The 26,356-nt window shown below is 39.4% G+C and overlaps 1 protein-coding gene across 1 annotated transcript in view; it reads right to left on the minus strand.

Annotated features, from left to right (window-relative positions):
• LOC126274593 (ATP-binding cassette sub-family C member 5-like) overlaps window positions 1-26,356 on the minus strand; it is a 271,486-nt gene that overhangs the window by 29,336 nt on the left and 215,794 nt on the right. The window contains exons 21-23 of the mRNA XM_049977127.1: window positions 21,252-21,438; window positions 12,966-13,055; window positions 5,973-6,162 (exon numbers count right to left, since the gene is read on the minus strand). Coding sequence (XP_049833084.1) covers window positions 5,973-6,162; window positions 12,966-13,055; window positions 21,252-21,438 — 467 coding nt within the window. The remainder of the gene's footprint in view (window positions 1-5,972; window positions 6,163-12,965; window positions 13,056-21,251; window positions 21,439-26,356) is intronic.

A 26,356-nucleotide genomic window follows, 5' to 3' on the forward strand; every position in this document is an offset into this window, starting at 1 on the left:
AGCTCATGTTGCCTTGGATGTCTATACACAAGCGGTGGCGGCGGCAGTGGGTGGAGGATGGGGGTGTGGGTGAGAATAGAGGTTAAGATAAGATGCAAGAGGAATAGTAATACTAAAAGTCAATGGAGTATGTGATATGTTTCACACAGTGCAATCAAAAGAAGGGAGAGTAATTCGAGGCACCAGAGAAATAGTCTTATCTTACTCTCCGTTCTTCTCATCTCCCCCGCCCCTCCCCCCAAAAAAAGAACTTATTTACAAATAGGTCATCAATTTGAAATGACATTAACCACTGTTTCATTTTTTCACTGAAGAGGGTTGTATGTTATGGCAATTTTCTTCTCACAGTTTGACGTGACACCTACTTATGATCCTCTGTGGACTGACATTAGGCCAGCGTATTAGGACCGGCTGTGGACTGACATTAGGCCAGCGTATTAGGACCGGCTTTCTGTTGTTGACTGTTGTATGAGTGTTGTCATGGACACTTAGTTCCTATCATATTTTAGTTTCTATTTTTTTTTAACTTCTAGTTATCATTTTTGACACTATCTCTTAATTACTCAATCATTACAACTGCGTTAACATTATTTTGTATTTTTTTCTGATTTTACAGATGACACAATATGCATGTCATTTTATAGTAGGATGACTATACTTGGCACTGATACAAAACATTTCCTATTATGTATATTGGGTTCAGCATAGCTTCATATTTAGCTTTTTATCACAGCATGTTTCTACGTTTTTAATATGTTAATCAATTTATTGACTGGCACTTTATGTTTTAATTATTGATACATCTCATGTTTTTACAATGTGTATGTATGTATTTTCTTTTTACTGTTGTATATTGTTGGGTAAAGAAATCCATTTTGTGTTAACAATGCTTATCATGTAACTGCTTATATATAACTATGTCATATTCCATCCTTAAATCATTATCATCCACCAAACTATATTGTAACATTCCTACATTATATCTTGCACTTTGTTTTCATTTAAGTTTCACTTAATAATTCCTCTACGTTTTATAATTTTAACAGCTAACATCCTTCATAAAGTTGGTGTATTTTGTTATATTTATTTATTTTAAATCTGTAGATTACACAATTCACGTGTAATGCTTGCATGGTTCCTCCATGTCTTTCAGGTTCATATAGCACATAATTGCTACATTCTTTGTATGCTATGCTAGTGGGTACATTCTTTATCTGCCAACTATTATCTGTATATTTGTAGCATCATCTGTTGATGGAAATTTTTTTCCTAACCACTGCATTTATCAACATATGGCCAGTTAGCACACATATGTAAGATATATTATCAGTACTTCATGTCCCTCTCACTCTTGAGTGGTTTGATTTTGTACCTGATCGTAAGTAAGGGACATATTTGGAGAGTAAGTGTACTGTAACCATAAAGGGGTGTGGTTTTTCATTTTTTGAGGGTTGGAAACACTGAGTGGTAGAGCATGGATCCCCTGCTCAGGACGAGCATCACAGGAACATGGTAGTACATAAACTCATGTTTTACTGTCTAGTTGCATGAAAGATGCCAGTAAGAAATCCCATCAAGAGCGAGCCACACACTGTGACCCACTTCCCATTCATGCAAGGAATAACACCTACCAAAAGTAGTTGTTGTTGTTCAGTGGAGGCAGAACAAAAATTCATGATGGGTCAAATGGCTCTGAGCACTATGGGACTTAACATCTTAGGTCATCAGTCCCCTAGAACTTAGAACTAGTTAAACCTAACTAACCAAAGGACATCACACACATCCATGCCCGAGGCAGGATTCGAACCTGCTACCGTAACAGTCGCGCAGTTCCGGACTGCGCGCCTAGAACCGCGAGACGACCGCGAAATTCATGATGAACAAAGGACTCTTAGACCTTCCATTTTGACTGATGATTTGGTGCAAAAAACTGAAGAAACTGTTGGTGAAGATTGTTGATTGACAGTGGATAAAATTGCTGCGATGTTTCCACAACCTTCCAGAACTCTCTTATACAAGACACTCACTCACAGAAATGCTGGGATACCACAAACTGTGTGCAAGATGGATCCTGAAACAGCTGACAGAGCAGCACAAGAAAAACTGGGTTAATAGTGCATGCGAGTTTCTTGAGCGATTTGAAGTGGAACGAGAGGATATTCTGAGTTCTATCGTGACTTTAAATGAAATATGGGTGGTTCCTTACATGCCTGAGACAAAATGATAATCATCGCATTGGCACCACACTAATTCCCCATCTGTTAAAAAAATTCAAAACCACAATTTTGAGAAAAAAGTCATTACCTCAGTATTTTGGGACAGGAAATACATAGTTTTGGTCGAATTTCTGCCTCAGAGGAGACCATCAATGAACATCGATATTGTGAGAAGCTAAAAGAAAAAAAGAAAGGAGCATTCAAAATGAAAGGAGGGGAATACTACAAAGAGGAGTATGCTTGTTGCACAACGCTAGACCTCACATAGCCTTGGACACCAAGGCACTCTTCGAGCAATTTGGTTGAGATGTTTTGAACCCCCCCTCCCGTAACTTAGATTGTCCCCTTATCACCGCCCTAAAGGCACACATTGAGTGGAATTAAATTTTCAACCAACAAGCAGATGCAGAAAGAAGTTCTGAAGTGAGAGAAGGGGCTGAAGGGCGAGTTCTTTGCCATATGCACTGAACGAGACGGTGGTTATGTGGAAAAGATCAACATGTGAATCAACAATATCCTGCATTTCTTTTTTTATACACTTTTTCTATGTACACAACCTAGTACACTTACTTTCTGAACATGCCTCATATTAATGGAAACTGCTGTCCAAAACACAAACATTTTTCATGAGGCATCATTTTATATTGTATTTCTTTGTTTTTATTACAGTTATGTCTTATGTTGATGTACTGAAACACATCAATAAATTAGTCTGTGACCAAGACCTCCCACAATTCATTGTGTGTCAATTCTGAATGGTTGCCTGCCTCACAGAGAGGAGAATTTCTCTATGAAGTGAGGGAAAGTTCCATCACATGGTAGGTAATAGTACCACATACATACGTTCCTAATGAAATGTCAATTACACGCCATCACATATGCTACGAGACAGATTCTTCTAGGCAGAGAATGGATCACTCCTAAATAAAAACAATATCATCCCATCATCTCCTCAACGTTTCCTTGCTGTAGGCACGTAGAAGAAACTGAATTAACTTGATTTGCTTTATTAAACAACTGGAGAACCATATGTATTGTACCTGTTTTGAAAGTTGAAGCCTAGCAGGAACAAGAAAGCAGTAGTAAAAATAAGGAAAGTAACAAATTTGTAAATTATAAGATGGTGCTGGAGAACCTGTGAAATTACTGACAAAAACCTAAGGGACAGGACCCACTGAAGTGATGTGACAAGTGATATGGCACATAGTGTGGCACGAAGCACGGATCAAACTTGAAACATAGGATGATACAAACACAGCGTAATGGAGCAGCACCTACCATATTGATGAGATATAACTGAACCATATGGCATGCCATGTCCCTGCCAGATGAATAAATGAATGCAGCATGCAGCACTTTTCCCACACATCACATCTGTGCTAGTGACAGTTTACGAACGTCCCTGCATTTGTTGCGTGGTTGTCTTTGTACCCAGGAGGAGGGGGAGGAGGAGGAGATTAGTGTTTAATGTCCTGTCAACAACAAGGTCATTAGGGATTGAGCACAAGCTCAGATTAGGGATGGATGGGGAAGAAAATTGGTTGTGTCCTTTCAAACGAACCATTCCGGCATTTTCCTGAAACAATGTAGGGAAATCATAGAAAACCTAAATCAGGACACCTGACGCACGTTTGAACCATTGTCCTCCTGAATGCGAGTCGATCTAGCCCATTGTGTTAACCATTGCACCACCCTGCTTGGTGTACCCAGGAAGATGAGGGACAAGCCGGAATGCAATATTAATTTTGTTGGTCTTTTGAAGATATATCCGCTATTTACGATCACAGCGCTGCTGAATGTAGAAAAATGAAAGCCCATGATAAAAGTGAAAAAGATTGCAAGTCAAACATCATAAACAGGTACAGTGACTGAAATTAATTTATTTGTGAAAGAGAAAGCAGATACAGAACAAAATAGAAATACACATGGCAGTTTCAGATAATACGTGCCTGAAAATTCTTTTACTGATTCATTGGATCTATGCAATACCAGATCTTTTTGGTATATAGCTATGTACCCCAGTGTTCTGGAAAGACAATACACCACTTGGGTTAAGAAACTACAGAGCTGATTTTTCAAACCACAGAATCATTTGTAGGTCATTGTTAGTTTCCCAAATTTTGAGGTGTCTACATTGTGATGCACAGATTACTTAGAATATACACTAACGTGAATGTGAATAGAATTTATGAAAGAAACAACAAGCTTGAATTATCAAATTGATTTTATTCATGTCACAATTAGTTCAAGTATCCAACATCTGGATGTTCAACACAAATAACGTTTTTCAGATCTCCACCCCCACAGATAATCCATAATTAAATATGCACATTTCATTTGGTAATTGTGTGCTAGGATATGGTCTCACTGTTTGTTTTGCAAGAGACATTCGTCTGCAGCAAAATAATAAGCAAATCTGCAGTCTTCTTCCTAGAAACATGCATGTTCCAGAAGCAGGAATGCACCTCCAAACAATGCTTAACCATTAGAACTTTCTTTAAATACTCTTCCATCATCATTGCTGCCATATTCCTCAATGGCAAAAGATAAAAATAATCTGTCTGTGTCTGAAACAACTACAAAGATCAAGGATTTTAACTGCAAAATGTTGATCCAGATTCAGCAGAAACTTTAACCCTGACACCAGAAATCCCAGTAACAATCCACTATTGTCTTCCAGATTTATTGAGTCTGGTATTGGTAAACATTCAGACTCCAGATGTTCCCATATTGCCTTTAAGCGTTTCAGCCGTAAGTATTTTGGCTGTAGTGTGTCCCTCAGAAAAATGTACGAAAATGTGGATGCCATTCAACCCTTTAAACACCTTAGAAGTACCACTTTTGTTAGTGTTGAGTCACAACTATTAAAAAGTAGTCATGTGGCATTAATCACTGGGAGACCCTGAAGGGCGGGTTCATATCCAACTACTACGTACTCTGCACGACTTACACAGAATCACAATTAAAAGTGGTATAATTTGCACTAGGGCTGTCTTGATGATCTCATCGACAGTATGCCATGATGGATTCAAGTCTCCTTGCTGAGGACTTCTGTGGAAAATCTCCATGTGACACAGACAAGTTTGTCATTGCAGAAATGTGCTTTTTATGATGATATGGACACATTCCAAATAAATATATATGCATGCTTCAGAGCTATTTTCTGTGCTATGAATTCAAAATAAAGGACTGACTCAAAACTTTTGTTGATGTGTGTCTCTGCCACACCATGTGTCATGTCACTTGCCATGCCACGTCGGTGAACATCCTGGGTAGGACTATGCTTAGGTTGGCTCCATGATCAACTGGTCATATGGAAGGGCATTCTGATCTGAGTTACAAACAAAGAAAAACAGTGTGTGCTAATAGAGCAGATGCTTTCTATTAATAGCTGTTTTCTTTGATTCTAAGTCTTCCTTTTCCACAGTGCTGTATGTTATTAAAGAACAACACTAAATTTTTCAACTCAATACTGCACATATTTCATCAGGGAATTGGAAAAGGGACAGGAATGAAATTAAAATTAATAATTTTATTCTATGTATCACTGAGTTCTATCAGATGAGAGACACTTATGGAAGAGTTAAAGTAATAACAAGAGGAAAAAAAATCGACAAAAACAACAAGCAACGAAAAATCCTTCATTACTCCCACTTTCGTTGATACAGTGATAAACTACCTTCACATAATTAAAATATTATAAATATCCTTAAATGATTTTTTAAAATATGCAGTGTATATTAACTAATTTAATACCTGCTCCAGTGCGGCCAACAATGCCCACTTTTTCACCAGCCTTGATTTCGGCAGATACACCCTGCAACACTAACGGAAGTTCAGGTCTGTAGCGAAGTGTAACATCCTTCATTATTACTTCCCCTGCCCATGGCCAATTTTCGGGTGGAGAGTTATCTGGAATTTTCACTGCTGCTTCTTCTGGCAGGTCCTGAAAAGTAGCATATTACCATTTCTAGTGGCTTAAACAAGCTAACATAAATCTAAAACAGTGCAGTTCTTGAAGCCAAATAAATGAAAAACCGTGTGTCACACACTGAAAGCTTTCAAGAGTTTATCATGTCAGCAGTCCCTTGTACTTGGAATGGAACTTGTGGAGATAACCATCTGACTTATTGCAACACCACCAAGTGGTGGATAGGCACATAAAACAAGAACTGGAACATAGTAGCTCAGCTAATGAAATTGCACAGGTCTTGTTCACGTACATCCAAAAAGTGAAATAAAGTGAATGCTGACTGATTGGAATGGACTCGAGAAGAATCACCTCACTTATACTGCAACACAGGAAACTTTCTGTTCATTCAACCTTTCCATGGTATGCCAACCACAACAGAGTGGTGTGTTTTATGCATGACAAAGACAAACTCACTCTGCTTGTTTCAATAGTTTCTATGATAAGAGACTGAAACAGGCTTTTACTTTTTATTTAGGGCATGCTGTGTACAATATACAATTTGAAGATAAAAATTTTTAATTTACTGTTGTTAAAGTTGAATTTGCAGCATGTGTTTTATCTAGACTTCAAAAAATTCTTATATGAAAGCACTGTTTTTGACCAATTATTTCAGAAAGACGTTTCTGTAAATTGTAGAAAGATTTCTAAGAGCCCGCTAAGCTTATAGAATTTGTGAAATTAGTCTGTGAAATTAATACATGTCTTTGTAACAAAAGTGTAGCAATTTGGAATATTAGAATGAGAGTTTTAAAACTGTACGAAAGTTCTGCTAGAATGTAAATACTTTTGGATTGAAGTAGACTACTCACTGAAAAGTAGAAGTGTTTAGTCATCAATAGGTCCACATAAAAAAGAAGACAACTTGTTAGCTTTCAGAGTAGTCCTGACTAGTGTAAACACACACACACACACACACACACACACACACACACACACACACACACACACACAAAATATCACATGCCTATCTATACCCCTGCATCTAATCATTGAACCAGGATCTTATAGGGGCATAGGTATGAAAGGAGGAGGAGGAGGAGGCGGAGGAGGAGGAGGAGGAAGGGGAGGTGTGTGTGTGTGGGTGTGTGTGTGTGTGTGTGTGTGTGTGTGTGTGTCCTGTTCAACATCTCCAATTCAAATCTTTTTTGAGCGTGTTGTTTGTGTTCCACAAAGATTGGTTGGCTGCTTTGAAGAGTAAAGGGACCAAACAACAGGGTCATCAGTTTCTTTTTCCTCATGGAAACAGGTCTTGTTTCCTCATGCAAACAGGTCTCGGGTTAAAACCATTTCCAAAAGGAGACGGGGAAAGGAGCCTGGGCTGGCTGATCACAGGAATTAAAATGAATGAGCCAGCCACTCTGCAACACACTAAACTCTCCAGCCAAAAAACACAAGGCTAGAGGAACACAAATATGGAAAAGACTAACACCAAGGCAAACAAACTGCAAAGAAAGAGCAATGAAGAGGTTAAAAAGAGGGAGGGTGAAAGAGAAAGCCAGATGCCCACCCTTAGATTGATAGAGTGTTAAGAACTGCCCTCTTGAAAAAAATGAAAAACTAGATCAGCCGTTGAGGCACTGTCTCCTGACACCAGAGACAGTGTGGCAGGAAGGCTCCTCCTCAGTGTGGCTTAAACTGGGCTGTTCAACAAGACATGGACCATAGCAACACTGAGGTGGGTCCTCATAACGTAGGATGAGATTGTGAGACAGCCAAGTATGGCCTCTGCTCAAGAGCATGACGGATGGCCACCAACATCACAGTGAGAACACTGCAGCCATCCAGCAAGGAGCACTGAGTGGACCCACAGGAAAGGTGGCAGAGGGAAAGTCTCAAGTTCAGTGAGACGGGACCAGACACAGACTGCAATTGGAATCCCTGATCTAGGCCGCCGCTGTGGGAGATGGGTCACCGTGTTAGGGATATGGAGAAGATTATTTGAATGTTGAGGTGAACTATAAATGTAGGTGGTATAATGAGCAAGCAGCTGTTGTCGCCTTATCTGAAATGGAGAAACCCCAGCTTCCACTAGGAGGCTAGTCACTGGGCTTCTTCAGAAAGATCCCATCACAAATCAACCTCAATAGTAGTGTATATGGTCCAGCAGCTGCAGAGCTGAGGGCGATAATAAACCATATGCCAGGCTCCCATAGTCAAGACGGGACTGCACTAGGGCTTTGTACAACTGTAACAATGTAGGGCGATTTGCAGCCCGCTTGGTGTGGCTCAGGTATTGAAGAAAAATTAGATGCCGCCAACATTTTTCTTTAATCTGACGAAGATGAGGGAACCAAGTTAAGCAAGCATCGAAAACTAGGCCTAAAGGAATAAGTCTCCACTATGTTAAGTACATGGTCATCAAGGTAAAGTTAGGGATGTGGGTGAACAGTACAATGACAGACATGCATGCCACTAGTATTGGTGGCTGAAAACTGAAAGCCGTAAGTGAGAGTCCATGACTGCACCTTTCATATGGCTCCCTGCAGTCGATGCTGAGCCACACCAACAGTAAAGGAGAAAAGGGAAAAACAGGAGTCGTCTGTACATAAAAAGGGTGATACTGAGAACCCGACCGCCGCTGCAAGACCATTAATGGCCACTAAAAAGAGTGGGACACTCAATACACAGCCTTCGGGGTCCCATTCTCTTGGATATGGGGGAAGTGTGTGAAGCACTGACTCTAACTCTAAAGGTACGTAGCGACAAAAAGTTCTGTATAAAAATCGGGAGCTAGTCCTAGAGACCTCATTTGCAAAAAGTGGTGGCGCCATGTGGTGTCATATGCTTTCGTCAGGTCAAAAAAGATGGCAATAAGGTGTTGATGGCAGGAAAAGGCCATTTGGATGGCGGACTCCAGGTATACCAAGTTGTCAGCGGTGGAGAGACCTTGAAAACCATTCTGTGAAGGAGCCAGAAGGCCCCGAGACTCAACGAACCAACAAACCTCCAGCTCACCATCCATTCGAGCAGCTTGCACAGAACGTTGGTGAAACTGATACGACAATAGCTATCCACATTGATGGGGTCCTTACTAGGGTTTGGTAATTAAATGATGATACTTTCTCGCCACTGGGATGGGAATTCGCTATCACTCCAGATGTGATTGAAGATGGCAAAAAGGTGGCATCGATAATCTGCTGACAGATGTTTAAATTTGGGGATGGATGCAGTCTGGTATGAGGCTGTGTCAGGACAATCAGCAGGGCACTGAGAAATTCCCACTCACTTAAGGGAGCATTATATGGCTCAGGGTGGTACAGAGAAAATGATTGATGTTGTCATTCCACCTGCTGTTTTAGGAAGTGAAAGGTGGGGCGATAATGCTCAGATGCAGAGGGGTGAGCATAATGTTCGGCAAGAAACTCTGCAATTATGCCTGGATTAGTGTAGGCAGCTGCATGTGTGGAAATCCCAGGTAATCCTGCAGATGTTTGATATCCGGAAAGGCGTCTAAGCTTAATCCACACCTGGAAGGTGAAGTAATGTTCCATTGGTGGAGACGTATCATTCCAACACTTGTGCTTCTGTCATTTGATGAGTTTACAGGCCTGGGGACGGAGCCATTTGAAGGCAATTAGGTGCTCAAGAGATGAGTGCCGCTTATGATGATTATCAGCTATTTCTGGTGACCACCAAGGCACTGTCTTCCACCAGGGGCAACCTGAGGAAAGAGGGACTGCCGATTCAGCTATAGCAGTAATGTTCTGGATCATCAGATCGATGTTGCCATGCAACAGAGATCCAACAGTGATAGCAGCCTTGGTAAAGAGCCCACCTGGGCAAGAACCCTGATCAGTGATTCTGGTGGAGGGGCAAAAAGAGTGGAAAGTGGTCACTACCACACAAGTCATCTTGATCTCTCCAGTGCATACACAGTGGGAGAGCCAGGACTGCAAATGGAGAATGTCTGATTATGTGCCACATGCCACACTGAAATGAGTAGGGGCATCAGTATTTATGAGACACAGGTCCAGTTGAGTTAGTAGATGCTCGACATCTCTACCACGGCCAGTAATCTTGTTTCCACCCCACAAAGGTGTCTGAGTCACCCAGAAGTAGAAAAGGTGGAGGGAGTTGTGAAATTAGTGCAGCCAGTACATATTGTACATCTTTAGGTAGATGTTGCAGATGGTAACTTCCTGTGTTGTCCTCACCCTCACAGCAACAGCTTCTAAAGGTGTTTGAAGGGTCATAGGTGCATTATACATAGAGGTAAGGACATAGATACAGACTAGATACAGACTCTATCTGACATCCTGTTACAGTCTCTGTGATTTTTGTAATACCACCAATAGCCAAGAAAGTGTGGGGGTGTCCACATTGCTGGAAAACAGGTTTCCTGAAGGGCAATGCAAAAAGTTGGTGTAACACGCAAGAGTTGTCCTAACTCAGTCAGGTGGGGGTAAAACCACCGCAATTCCACTGGCGGATGACTCTTTCTGTGGTCTGGGAAGGCATGAAATCACCAAGGAGGCATTTACGCCTCAGGGTCACCTTCAGCCACATGCTGAGGGCTCGTTGTCTCTGTGTCCATTGGATCTGAAGCTCTGGGGAGATCAAAGTACTCTGGGGTACAAGGATCTCCACCCTCATCTTTAGAATTGGAGTCTGCTGGAACCTGTGGTGGGGATTCACTGGAATCTCTTTCTTCTTGTCAGGCTGCTTCTTTCTGATCTCTCACTTTTCTTTTGGTTTCTCTGGCTGGGAGGGTTTCTCTGAGTGTGTGCCAGGAACCAATGATGATCAGACAGCCCTACGATCAGCACTGTGTGGCTCATTCAGCCATTAGCTGTTCCCCAGCTTCACTGCATCAAAAGCCTTAGAAGGCAAAGTCTCAAAACCCCCTTCCTTGAGATGGAAGTCTGAGGAGGCTGTTGCTTCTCTGGCCAAGATGTGAAGATGTGGGGACCAATGTCCACGATGGCTGGGGAGGGGAGAGGGGGTTGATCCCAAAGTAGTTGTTATGGGATGAATGGAAGGAGACGTGCCCCCAAGCAATAAGGGGGCAGGTGTAGTCTGGCAGTGCTGAGGGCCTACTGTCTGAGGTATAGCTGGTGTGGTTACTGTTTGCAGAGTAGGCAGCACCACCATCTTAGCTACAGCATAGGAAGAGATCATGCACACAGGGTTTAGGCAGTCATATTTCCGTTTTGCCTCTGTATAGGTCAGCCTGTCCAGAGTCTTATAATTCCATTATTTTCCACTCTTTTTGAAATACCGCACAGTCCAGCGAACAGGTAGAATGGTGCTCTCCACAGTTGACACAAACAGGAGGAGGGCCACAAGGAATATTCGAATGTGTGGACGTCTTCAGTCACATCATAAGTGACCATGGTGGCCAGTTGGATGGTACAAGTGTTGCAGATGAAACGCAACACAGTGAAGTGGCTACTGCCATCCTCAGCTGTTTTCTGGTATGACAGGTGGGCATGACCCCGACACAGGAATTCTACTGATGTAAAGAAGGTATTTCAGTTCTCAGTGGAACTGGAGGTAAGTTGATTTATGATAGGAATCTGAAGAACTACAGAACATGCATTTATGTTAAGAATGGAATTCCACTCGTGCTGACAGCGGAATTACATTCCTAGGACTTTGTGGCCATCAGGATGAAACAACATGACAAAGGAAGCACGAGGGAAATTGTTTTGGCTTCAGCGTACCTTCCTTACACAGACAGTACTACTCCTCCCCAGGTGGTGAGGAGACTGGCAAATAGCTGCTCACAGCAGAATGAACAAGTGCCTGACAATTGTGATGCCAATGCCCACAATCTGGTGTGGGGAAGCAGCAACATCAACAGCAGAGGTGACAACTTCTTCAAATTTCTGCTAGAAAATACTCTGGAAACCTTGGATAGGGGTAGGGAACTTACCTTCAGGATCAGAAGAACGAGAAGAAGTAACTGAAAAAATTTTCAGGGTCACTCTAATGGATAGTTATGAGAAACAAAGACATGTGGTGATGAAGCTATCCTTATTTGACCACACATGTAATAAGTTTGAGGTTGAAATGAGTGTTAAGCAGACGATGGCTAACAGAAATCCTAGGAAAACACCTAAACTCACTCTTATCTGAAGTCAGAATTTGATAAAGAACTCAGCAGATTTTGAGGAAATGGCACATGCAGTGACATCTGCCATTAAGACCTTGGTGAAACAGAAATCTGGAAGTGCAAAGGAAGCAAGTAAGAAGGCTGTTAAACCTAGCAAAGAAGAAAGGACAATGGGCAAAATATCAGGAGTTGCTTGTCAAATACAACCTTGCAACCAAGCAAGTGAAGATATCTTATCTTTTTGATGAACAATACCAGTGAAAAAATAAAATGATATAATGAGTTAATAAATAGATCACAAGTATCTTCTGGTGAGTCCCCTAGAAAACAGAAGAAAGTTTTCAAAGTGGGACAGTGATTGCAGTAACTAATCGAGAGGAAGAATCTGCTGAGGCGTTTGTGTACACACCATGTATAGTCAGACCAGATTCCAACAATGCACTGGCAATCGTACAAGAGCCACAGCCAACCAGTGAAGATTTCAAAATGTACACTAGTATCCAGCTGATTCTGACTTTTAGATTTAAAAAATTATACAATTTACTTTGCTGACCCTGAAAACTCAAGTTACATAAAGCTGTTAAATATTTTTAAGAATGAGTTATTCAATAAGAACATGTGGCACTGGAACAAAGGAAGACAAAAAAAGTGTGACACACAAACAGAATCTTCAGCAAAAACGTATGAAAATTTTTATGTTAATTATCTCACAAGTACTTACCTCAGTATACTCTAGAACTCTTTCAACAGATGTAAATCGTGCTTGCATTTCAGATTTCAACTGCATCACATATGGCACAAATGTGCTTACCTGAAAAATGAGGGGGATAAAGAGGATACAAACATAATTTGTAACAAACATACAACAAGAAACCATTCATATTTTTGTACTATTAACTCATCAACCTTAATTATACAAAGAGGCTAGGAGTTAAAGTGTCTATAATTCACCTACATCTCAGATAGTGATCAAGATGACAATATTAAAATGCCCTTTAAATACACTAATTAATAAAATAATCTCACATTTCCTGTTTAGCATATCTTGGTACCATCGCTTTAAACAATGGAAAGTCTAGGTTGGAATAAGGAATAACAGTACGTAAAAAATAGATTGCTACTCACCACACAAGGCGACACTGAGTTTTAGACCAACATAATGACAATGAATGCTAGAAATATTTAAGCTTTCAGATGAAGTCCTTCTTCCAAAGTAGGAAACACGGGAACACACACACACACACACACACACACACACACACACACACACACACACACACACACACTGCTACCGGCACAAAGGCCTGTCTGCAATTGCCTAAATATTTCTAGTGTTCTTTTACACCGAGCCTGTCTGTGTCAACATCTTCTCTATGTGGTGAGTAGCAAGCTCTTTTCCGAATTGTTGTAACACAACTCTAATTATTAATATTTTTCATTCAACACAAATAATTTGTTAAATGACTGCTCAAATTGCAAAACATTTTCCAAAATTATATCCATTTTTCACTGATAATAAATAGTTATCACACTTAATTTAAGTGGATTGGCAATATGGGGCATTTTTAAGCATATCAAAATCTATAATACATTCAATTTAGCTGTCAAAAGAATCTGTTCCTGGTGGATTTTGCACAATGCGACCAAAGCTCAAAAACAGGCACAGATAAGTTATCAAAAAATCAATTGAGGAAATGCAAAAGCTGTATATGATGTTGTAATAAGAGACAAAAGTTGCATTCAGTCGCACAAGCTGGCAACTAACAAGGGAACCTCCCCATCACATCCCCCTCAAATGTAGTTATAAGTTGGCACAGTGGATAGGCCTTGAAAAACTGAACACGGATCAATCGTTCCGCAGCTTCTCATGCTAACCACGGGGCTCCTGAGCTCACACTATCCTTGATCTTGCTTATCTTGCGCATGGACTACTCAGTTTGTATACTTTTCTTATTTTTTTCATAGTTCCACACAACTTCTTCCTGTTTTCTTGATTGAGCTGTGTTCAGTTTTTCAAGGCCTTTCCACTGTGCCAAGTTATAACTAAATATGAGGGGGGTGCGGTGGGGAGGTTCCCTTGTAAGTAACAATCAGTTTATTGGGTGTTCCAACAGAAGTGGTTCATTCATGAACTGAAGAGGATTGGCATGTGACTATCATAAGTTAGACTGTTAAGAACTTGAAAATTGAGGGGCTCAGCAGTAAACAATGGCAAGGGACAGTCTGCGAGAAATGGAGATATTTATTATAAAATGACAGAGATGGCATGTTTCACTCGCATCAGTAAAACGTTTCACGAAAAATTGATAGATGACACTACTTTGTGAACTTTCAGATTTTCGCTGTTGGCAAGTGAGAATGAAGTGTCCAATGTTTTTGTGAAAAACAAGCTTTTCAGTGAGTTTTTGAACGAGTGTGTAGATGACCTGGATACTTATGACTCAGATAAAGACCCGGATTATGTTCCTGAAGATGAAAGCACCTCCAGAGTTGTTGATAATCAGGTAAATATGAATAATTATTTCTGTAAGTAAACGGTGTTAAGTTGCATCCCTTAACATTATTTACATGAATTCACTTGACAATTTGATACCAATAATGTTAAGAGCTACCCTTAACATTACTTATTGCCACAATAAGAAATCTGTGTTAGTTTTCTATGAAGTATTACGGTATCTGTAAATGTAGCTATGTGTTAATACCTAGCCTTCTAACAGCAATTAGTATTAAGTTACGGATCTGTTATTATGGAGTTTCTCTATTCCACATGCTTACCTTTTTCAAGATTTTTTTTTCCCTAGAGATGGTGTGTGGGAGCACGTAAAAAAAAAAAGAGGCTCTGAGCACTATGGGACTTAACATCTATGGTCATCAGTCCCCTAGAACTCAGAACTACTTAAACCTAACTAACCTAAGGACAGCACACAACACCAAGTCAACACGAGGCAGAGAAAAACAGGAATGAAGAAAAGCAATATACGAAGTACAGAGGCAAGGGTACAGCTGATGCAGGAAAAAGGATATGCCCACCTTGCGAATGTCCTAAAAAATGTTTCCAGCTTATCAAAGAAATAAACAAAGAATATTCTGAAATTTCTGGGAAATGAATTGCTATGATACTCAAAATGCTTACCTACAAGGTTGAGTGCGACCAAAAACTGTTATCCAAAAAAGATTAAACAGGGGATATCTAGACACAGTCAAACAATTCTGTATACAGTGAAAACTGCCGGAAAGGATGTCATTGCTTGCAAAATTGCATTTTTTAAAAATCATGGACTTCAGAAAAATAGGGGGGAGGGGGGGGGGTGGAGAATATCGTGAAACGATTGATTGAAAAATGTTTCCGTTCCACCTACTTCTGATGGCACAGGTGAGCAGACCAGTCATCCTAGAAAATATTCAAAGGATGTCATCAATGATGTGAAAGCATTTATTCAGAAACTTCTAAGTGTAGGAGTCACTACACTTAAAAAGATTCATCGCAAGAGTACTTAAGTATGGAATATTCCATGCAGCTCTGTTATGACAAGTACATCAAAGAATGTCAGTCGGCAAGCAAAAATTCTGTTTCTATAGACAAATTTCGACGAATATTTACCAAGGAATTCAATGTAAGTTTCAAGACCTCTAAAATGGACACCTGTCAACAGCGTGATTCCATTTATGTAGCAATCAAGCATGCTGAGAACTATAAAAATGAAACTAAAATACATTCCTTGTGAATAAAGCAGAGTGTCACCATCAAAAAGCAGAAGCTGGGGAATCTGCAATACAAGAAGCAATGAAAGTAGCAAAACGAGACCAAAATGTTCATGTAATCATGTTCGATTTGCAACAGACACTACCCACACTTAAACTGACTACTGGGCCAAGGTTTATTAGCGTAAAATATGGTGCTGTAATTTTAGTGTCCATACTTGTGCAGATATCCAAGGACATCTTTTTCTCTGGGACGAAACAGCAGCTAAAAGGACACAAAGATGTATTTTGAAAAGAATGCCATCAAATGTGATAAGTTGATTGCATTTTCTGACAATTTTGCCAGACAAAACAAGAACTGGACCTTAGTGGTGTTTTGGCTATACCTGTTAAAGTCTGGTTGTTTCAGATACATCATGCACACCTTTCCCAAGGCTGAACACAGTATGCTACCTATTGACAGAGACTTAGATCAGGCAGAGAAAAATGTCATCTCACAACATCATAGTGTTTACGAACCTGATCACTGGGAAGAATTTCTAAGAACATCCCAGTGAAAGAAGCCATTCAAGGTAACTCATATGACTCAAGTGTTTCTATAGCTTCTCTGCACTGAAACAGCTGTTTCACCAACCACAAAACTGCTCAAAGCAAATTCAGTATTAGAAATTGTGCTCGACTTGTGTTTTCTGCTGAGCTACAAAGTCCCATGCCAACATTAATGTTTAGTGATACATACAATGGTTGCCTAGAATCTGTTGCCTTTTCGAAATGTGGAAGACTAGCAAGCAGTTCTTTCCTGACAAGAGCTTAAACCGAAACACTCTGGGCCTCTTCCTATTAAAGGAGAGAAGCTAAGATACATTCTCTCTAGCTTAAAATAGATACCTCCTGTATACCATGATTGGCACAATTCATTCCAGGCAGAAAAAGGTACTGTGCTTCAGCAACAAGAAGACAAATAAGAAGACAGACAATCATGTACTTAGATAACAATGGTTTAAGTAAAATAATAATGTTAGGTAAATGCACCGAGAATAAAATGTTTTCACATAAAAAACGTTGAGTAAGTGTGTTGAGACTACAATGTTTTGAGTAAATAATGTTACATACATCTTCCTGAAATTTAGAATCCCTCCCCGGTGTTGATATTACATACTAAACTGCTGACACTGTGCAATACAGAAATGCTGTACCTGGAAGGGGGGGGAAACAACTTGTATGTACTTCAGATATCTGATTTATGAGATTTTATTAAAATATTTGTGGTGCATTTTCTCAAAACTACTGATTTGTCCCTTAACATTTTTCACTGCTGAGCCCATCAATTAGTGTCTATACACTTTTTGATGTCACAGGAACGAAACATGAAAATAGCAAAATGAAAGCTGAACTAATGAAACCTATTTGAACTGTTAATTCACAAGGCCTTCCATGAACCATGGACCTTGCCGTTGGTGGGGAGGTTTGCGTGCCTCAGCGATACAGATGGCCGTATCGTAGGTGCAACCACAACGGAGGGGTATCTGTTGAGATTCCAGACAAACGTGTGGTTCCTGAAGAGGGGCAGCAGCCTTTTCAGTAGTTGCAGGGGCAACAGTCTGGATGATTGACTGATCTGGCCTTGCAACATTAACCAAAATGGCCTTGCTGTGCTGGTACTGTGAACGGCTGAAAGCAAGGGGAAACTACAGCCGTAATTTTTCCCGAGGACATGCAGCTTTACTGTATGATTAAATGATGATGGCGTCCTCTTGGGTAAAATATTCCGGAGGTAAAATAGTCCCCCATTCGGATCTCCGGGCGGGGACTACTCAGGAGGACATCGTTATCAGGAGAAAGAAAACTGGCGTTCTACCGATCGGAGAGTGGAATGTCAGATCCCTTAATCGGGCTGGTAGGTTAGAAATTTTAAAAAGGGAAATGGATAGGTTAAAGTTAGATATAGAGGGAATTAGTGAAGTGTGGTGGCAGGAGGAACAAGACTTTTGGTCAGGTGAATACAGGGTTATAAATACAAAATCAAATAGGGGTAATGCAGGAGTAGGTTTAATAATGATAAAAAAATAGGAGTGCGGGTAAGCTACTACAAACAGCGTAGTGAATGCATTATTGTGGCCAAGATAGACACAAAGCCCATGCCTACTACAGTAGCACAAGTTTATATGCCAACTAGCTCTGCAGATGATGAAGAAATTGATGAAATGTATGATGAGATAAAAGAAATTATTCAGGTAGTGAAGGGAGACGAAAATTTAATAGTCATGGGTGACTGGAATTCGTCAGTAGGAAAAGGGAGAGAAGGAAACATTGTAGGTAATTATGGATTGGGGCTAAGAAATGAAAGAGGAAGCCGCCTGGTAGAATTTTGCACAGAGCACAACTTAATCATAGCTAACACTTGGTTCAAGAATCATAAAAGAAGGTTGTATACATGGAAGAATCCTGGAGATACTAAAAGGTATCAGATGGATTATATAATGGTAAGACAGAGATTTAGGAATCAGGTTTTAAATTGTAGGACATTTCCAGGGGCAGATGTGGACTCTTACCACAATCTATTGGTTATGACCTGTAGGTTAAAACTGAAGAAACTGCAAAAAGGTGGGAATTTAAGGACATGGGATCTGGATAAGCTGAAAGAACCAGAGGTTGTACATAGTTTCAAGGAGAGTATAAAGGAACAATTGACAGGAATGGGGGAAAGAAACACAGTAGAAGAAGAATGGGTAGCTCTGAGGGATGAAGTAGTGAAGGCAGCAGAGGATAAAGTAGGTAAAAAGACGAGGGCTGCTAGAAATCCTTGGGTAACAGAAGAAATATTGAATTTAATTGATGAAAGGAGAAAATATAAAAATGCAGTAAATGAAGCAGGCAAAAAGGAATACAAACGTCTCAAAAATGAGATCGACAGGAAGTGCAAAATGGATAAGCAGGGATGGCTAGAGGACAAATGTAAGGATGTAGAAGCTTATCTCACTAGGGGTAAGATAGATACAGCCAACAGGAAAATTAAAGAGACCTTTGGAGAGAAGAGAACCACGTGTATGAATATCAAGAGCTCAGATGGCAACCCAGTTCTAAGCAAAGAAGGGAAGGCAGAAAGGTGGAAGGAGTATAAAGAAGGTTTATACAAGGGCGACGTACTTGAAGACAATATTATGGAAATGGAAGAGGATGTAGATGAAGATGAAATGGAAGATACGATACTGCGTGAAGAGTTTGACAGAGCACTGAAAGACCTGAGTCGAAACAAGGCCCCCAGAGTAGACAGCATTCCATTAGAACTACTAACGGCCTTGGGAGAGCCAGTCATGACAAAACTCTACCAGCTGGTGAGCAAGAAGTATGAGACGGAAGAAATACCCTCAGACTTCAAGAAGAATATAATAATTCCAATCCCAAAGAATGCAGGTGTTGACCGATGTGAAAATTACCGAACTATCAGTTTAATAAGTCACAGCTGCAAAATACTAACGCGAATTCTTTACAGACGAATGGAAAACTGGTAGATGCGGACCTCGGGGAAGATCAGTTTGGATTCCGTAGAAACACTGGAACACGCGAGGCAATACTGACCTTACGACTTATCTTAGAAGAAAGATTAAGGAAAGGCAAACATACGTTTCTAGCATTTGTAGACTTAGAGAAAGCTTTTGACAATGTTGACTGGAATACTCTCTTTCAAATTCTAAAGGTGGCAGGGGTAAAATACAGGGAGCGAAAGGCTATTTACAATTTGTACAGAAACCAGATGGCAGTCATAAGAGTCGAGGGGCATGAAAGGGAATCAGTGGTTGGGAAAGGAGTGAGACAGGGTTGTAGCCTCTCCCCGATGTTATTCAATCTGTATATTGAGCAAGCAGTAAAGGAAACAAAAGAAAAATTTGGAGTAGGTATTAAAATTCATGGAGAAGAAGTAAAAACTTTGAGGTTCGCCGATGACATTGTAATTTTGTCAGAGATAGGAAAGGACTTGGAAGAGCAGTTGAACGGAATGGACAGTGTCTTGAAAGGAGGGTATAAGATGAACATTAACAAAAGCAAAACGAGGATAATGGAATGTAGTCAAATTAAATCGGGTGATGCTGAGGGAATTAGATTAGGAAATGAGACACTTAAAGTAGTAAAAGAGTTTTGCTATTTAGGAAGTAAAATAACTGATGATGGTCGAAGCAGAGAGGATATAAAATGTAGACTGGCAATGGCAAGGAAAGGGTTTCTGAAGAAGAGAAATTTGTTAACATCGAATATAGATTTAAGTGTGAGGAAGTCTTTTCTGAAAGTATTTGTATGGAGTGTAGCCATGTATGGAAGTGAAACATGGACGATAAATAGTTTAGGCAAGAAGATTAGATGGGTAGATCACATAACAAATGAGGAGGTATTGAATAGGATTGGGGAGAAGAGAAGTTTGTGGCACAACTTGACTAGAAGAAGGGATCGGTTGGTAGGACATGTTTTGAGGCATTAAGGGATCACAAATTTAGCATTGGAGGGCAGCATGGAAGGTAAAAATCGTAGAGGGAGACCAAGAGATGAATACACTAAGCAGATTCAGAAGGATGTAGGTTGCAGTAGGTACTGGGAGATGAAGAAGCTTGCACAGGATAGAGTAGCATGGAGAGCTGCATCAAACCAGTCTCAGGACTGAAGGCAACAACAACAACAACAACAACAATTCACAAGAGATAATCATGGAGCACTAATATGATTAAGTTGTGATACCATTTCAAAGACGAGTGAAGCAGCTATCACTACTTTACTGGTGTTACAAGAGTGTCTGTAGTTTCTAACCTTAACATGGCCCCTTGGCTCAAACCTGCCATTCTATGTCCAACAACTAGTAAGTTATTTCCAGTTTTATACTGCAGATCCCTTACATGAGTAGTTGTAACCAACAATGTGAAAAGAACACAGGTTAAAAAATCTACCAAAAACCTGGCAGCAGTAGGGCCTATCAGTATCACTCACTTCCAACAACAGAATTCTATAAAATATTTCGCATTCCAACATAGTGGTCTAAAACCAAAATAAGCTACTTCATGGCAACCATATATGTAAAGTACGTTGCAAGTAACCATTTTAATACTGTGGGTAAAATAAGGCAGTTTTGTGTCACTATATTGTCTTCTGTATGTTAAGACATTTAAAAAATTTTACTTACAGAGTATAACAGCCATTTGATTCATCTTATTTCTTTAATGACTAGTCTTCCCATCAATAATGAATATTCATTGTCCCATTCTGAAGTATATTTTAACATCATCATACAGTCATCAACAATTTACAATAAAGAACTTACTGCAAACACACATGACAATGCTAATCCACTCTGAGCTGAAGTCACAGTGTCACGCAGAAGAATAACAGACAATCCCGTAAGTGTGACTATAACCACAGCTATCATGTCCATACGAAATGTGAACCAGCGTACAGAGGACCGAAATATAAGATCAGAAGCTAATGTACGATTTAACTTCAGGCAGAATCTGAAACAAAGACAACAAACATGGAAATATTATTGCTGAAAACAATTAAATAATAAACTACTTAATAAATTTTAGATTTATCTAATGAGGTAAGGACAGTCACTAGCGAAGTTGGAGTGGTCTCCGACCAGTCAAAAAAATTCTCTTGAATTGTGGGAACTGTAGCCGATATCACACATTTCTGCACTACCATCGCCCTTCTCTACTATAGTAGGTACAATCATTGGTCTACAATGCTCACTTCATTCGTTTTATCCCGTCTACGTCACAATTTATGACTTTGGCAGAAGATGACAAATATGACAATTTGGATTTTTTTAGCATCATCTGTCATTCTATCCCTTTCTAGATCTCCAATTTTCTCCTTCAATCCTTTTTGTGCTATCTACCAGTTTTCACCCATAAATACTGTGTTATGTAACCTGCAAAAATAATTTTTTATGTCTCTTACATTTTCATATTATTTTCTGTTTCTTCTCACATTGTATATAGTTTTCCATCATCATACACACTCTTCCAAAACTTATGGAATACATTTTTTACCCACAAAACCTGAAAGGCACCAGCCATGAAAATGCATATCTATGGGTACAGTCAGTAAGATACAAGAATCTCTTGATATTTCCAAGTTTGCCCCCAACAGAAGTATTTCATCTGCCACTTTTCATATTAATTTGGTCATAACAAGGGACACCACTTGTTCAGGTGCCTCTCCATAGTTGTACCCTTAAAGAGTTATCTTCTATTTTTCATGTCTTACTTTCAAGGTAAAGAGGCCCCATAGCAACTAAGGTATGCCACATGCTGCCATTTTCTTATTTCTCTGGAAAATAAGCAAATGAAACCCATACGGGTACTTCTTGTTGTTAGTGCTGAGGCATTCAATGAACATGTATCTATAGCATCAACATATCTAACGTATTTCTCAAATCACTTTACTCTAATAAACACATTAACTACGTACTGGAGAAACAACAGATCTGCGTCAATCATGATCCACTAGTCAGCAGATAAGTTCCAACTGCAGCACAAGTAGTTTCCAAATATAGTAGAAGCCCAATATACTGCCGCCCCACATAATTCAGATTCATATAACACAGTCTAAAGTATCTAACCCAAAATAAATATCTTTTATGGATGCGTTTTGCACTCTCAGTATATTTTAGAAACTGGAAAAAAATCTTATTACAGTCTGCATGTAGCTTTTCTGCTGTTTAATTTACTGCTGCAACCTTTAAGCTTTCTAAACAATAACCAAAATAGATGAATAATTAAATTCTATCTTTGGTTTGTCTCATCAACATATCAGGATTGTTGTTGCACGGAATCTTTGAATACACATCTCACATTGTGATGCAAACAACAAAGTGACTAAGCAACATGCTTGGCAACAATCAAAATGGTCACAACCATCATGTGTATCATAAATTATCACTGTCTAGATTTTTGTGTTCTTATTATGCCAAAGAAACAGAAAGTATATTCTGTGACTGATAAACTAAAATTTATTAATCACATGAAGAATGGCAAAGCTAAACCTAGTACATCAAGTGAGTGTGGTGTAACTGAAGGAACAATCTGGGGGTGGGTGAAAGAAGAGAATAAAGTTAGATGCTTTATGAACACAGTGGAAACTGGTGTGGGAATGGACAGGAAAAGGATTAAACTGGGAAAATACAGTGAACTTGATGAATGCCTTTATATGTGGTTATAAAGAGCAATGAAGGTGGGCCACTTTCTGGGCCAATTATTAAAACTCAAGCTGAAAATGTTAACCCTAATTTACATGGCATAGCTTCCAAGCAACGATTTTCAAGATGGAAATGTTGCCATCGAATTCGCCAAATGACCGTAGTAAGAGTAGTGAATCGCTTCACTGTTTCAAAATTCTACACTGAGTAATGACAGATAAAAGTTGAAATTATTATCTAGCGTATAATTGTAATGAAATGGCACTTTATTATCAATTGTTTCCAACCAGAACTCTCAATAACAATAACAATAACAATAATAATAATAATAATAATCATAATAATAATAACAACAGGAAATAAGATGGATTTGAAAATAAATGAAGACAGACTAACTCTCCTCTTTACAATAAATAAATTGGGTAGTCATAAGTTGAAACCTTTTAGAAAGCATTCTGTTATTTGGAGTCAACAGCGATTGGTATAAAATGCTAAAAATCAAATAAAAACAGCCTTGATCATGTTTTCATATTTTTATTATTAGCAAAACTGTTTTCATATTTTTATTATTAGCAAACAGTTTCAGCCCTTTCCTCAGACCATCATCAGGCATTTACCCACCACCAGCAGCCATCAGCATTACTGTTCACTTACATGCATTTGTAGAATGCTTGGATGACATGTTACATTTTCACGAACTGGTTTCAAGAAGAGTTTGTTCCATCAGTAAGAAAGAACCTATGATCATTTAAGCTAAGAGAAGAAGGTCTACAACTCCTTGATCATTGCCTAGTTTATCCAACTGCTGATGTGCTGCAATCAGAAGATAGAAAATGAAAACTCTGTTTTTGCCAAAAAGAGAGAGAGAGAGAGAGAGAGAGAGAGAGAGAGAGAGAGAGAGAGAGAGAGAGAGAGAGAGAGAGAGAGAGAGGAGACAAGATGGCATTAATTCAACCAGTAGGTTGGGGCATTCTATGAGCATTTAAGGCCCATTATCACCATGAACTACTCACTTCAATAGTAAATTCAGATGAGGAGACAGAAATATTATTGAAATTTGTGAATCTTAAGAGTGTTGCATTTTCAGTAAGCCTGGCATGGTTAAGCATCAGTCCAGTCACTATTAGGAATTGCTGGAAAAGTGTTCCTTTATAGAAAATGCAACGAATTAATGCTGTAGTGACCTAGATTAGAGCAGCAGTGACATTCTGTCTGCATGTGATGTTCTACATTGTAATATTCATCTTGAAGACTTGAACCACACAGTATTTGTCATCAATGAAGAACCAGTTTTGAGGATCATAGATGACAACGGCATTAATGATGCTGCTCGCAATGAGAGTAGCAAAGCAGTAGAGGATTGGGATGATGAAGCTTGGGAGGGGGGGGGGGGGGGGGGGGGGGGAGTACGGCCGATGTTCCCGTATATACCACATAGAAACTTGTGTTACTTTTTGGCTGACATCTAAGTGAAGCTTGTCCAATTGCTGACACCTGTTTGGTTAAGTATCTGAAATGTTTTACTTGTAATGTTCTTTAAATTTTAACACAGAGTGTATAATACTGCATTACGTGTTCCCCAGTCCCTCTCTTTTCCCAGTATTTCCTCTGGATCTATGTTCAGGCACCACCAGCTTTTTCTTTAACTTTGAAATGCTGATGATACCGGTAATATCTGGATATATGATAATGGTAAATGATTAATTTCTTGAAATATATGAATTTATTATCTCACATAAGATTTAGCTGGTTCTTTTCAGAGCTTCCAATCCCAACCACAAATATTAAGACGTGTCAGCAAATACCAGTTTCACACTATGTTAAGCTCACAAAAAAACTATAACATGTGCACAATGCCCTATCTCTCTGAAAGTTTTCACAGCTTTTGGATTCATAGCTGAAGTATACCTACTCCATACTAATACAAAGTTATTTACACACAGAGTACTTTGCTACAGAGTATGGCCTGTAACACAATGGCAGTGACCTCAGCCAAATGTCTTAAAATTTTTGCAGCTGCTGTAGAGTGAAAGGTAACTTGGAAGATCCCATCATTTTTAATCTCAGTTCAACTAATTACTACTGTTATCTACCTTTTTTGCAGCCAAGTCTTCTTCCATACATAGATCTTTCTACCATGTTACATTCCTTCATTTACATTTTGTTCTTCTTCTATACACCTGGGAAGAAATCTAAAAAAGTATAATCGGCCTATAAAGAACTCTTCTCACAAATTTCTTGTTCAGTCCATTCCTGATTACTGGTTGCCCTATCTAGACTTCTTGTGAAACAAGGACACACTTCATTGATCTGCATTTCACAGTAAGTTAGACATATTACTACATAATGTGCAGTTACACTGTTAAATTAGTACAACATCATATCAAACTGATAAAAGAGGATGGTTACGAGAAAACAGAGTTTCAAGTAAGTCAGTAGAGCTATTAATAAAAAAAGGAAGACAAACTATTAGCTACGACTGCTAGCTATAGCACTGATGATCAGAATTCAATGGTAAATAAAGCTGTGCATGATTAAGGAAATACTTGTAGAGATGATCAAGTGACAGCAGAGAATGTCTGTAATTCTGAAATTACTTTAGAGTTGAAGTTTAATAGAGTACTCCTGAATGTCAGTAAAAGAAAAAGCAGCAAACAATTGCTCCTAATAATGTAATAAATAACTACAAACAACGGAGATTAAGGATACAATAACAACAATATTAAGAAAAGGACAGATTGCTTCTCACCTCATAGGGGAGACAACGGGTTACAGAGAAGCACACTGAAAAGACTGCTATTCATTTTCGCTTTCAACCAAAAGGCCTTCTTCCAGAATGGAAACAAACACACACACCAATGGCAATTAAATACGCACATTTTGTACAAACCATTAGCCAAAGACTGTTGAATATTTTTTGCACAAGACGCGATTTGGCTTCACATATTCAGTTATCAGAGATTGGTTGGTTGTTTTTGAGGAGAGGAGACCAGACAGCGAGGTCATCGGTCTCATCGGATTAGGGATGGAAGGGGAAGGAAGTCGGTCGTGCCCTTTCAAAGGAACCATCCCAGCATTTGCCTGGAGTGATTCAGGAAAATCACGGGAAACCTAAATCAGAATGGCCGGACGCGGGATTGAACCGTCGTCCTCCCGAATACAGAGATTGGTCTCCACTTGCTAAACTTCATATGACACAGTGTAAAACTGAACTTTTTGATGGCAGA

This window comes from Schistocerca gregaria, chromosome 1 (genome assembly GCF_023897955.1).
Source record: "Schistocerca gregaria isolate iqSchGreg1 chromosome 1, iqSchGreg1.2, whole genome shotgun sequence".
Lineage (NCBI taxonomy): Eukaryota > Metazoa > Arthropoda > Insecta > Orthoptera > Acrididae > Schistocerca > Schistocerca gregaria.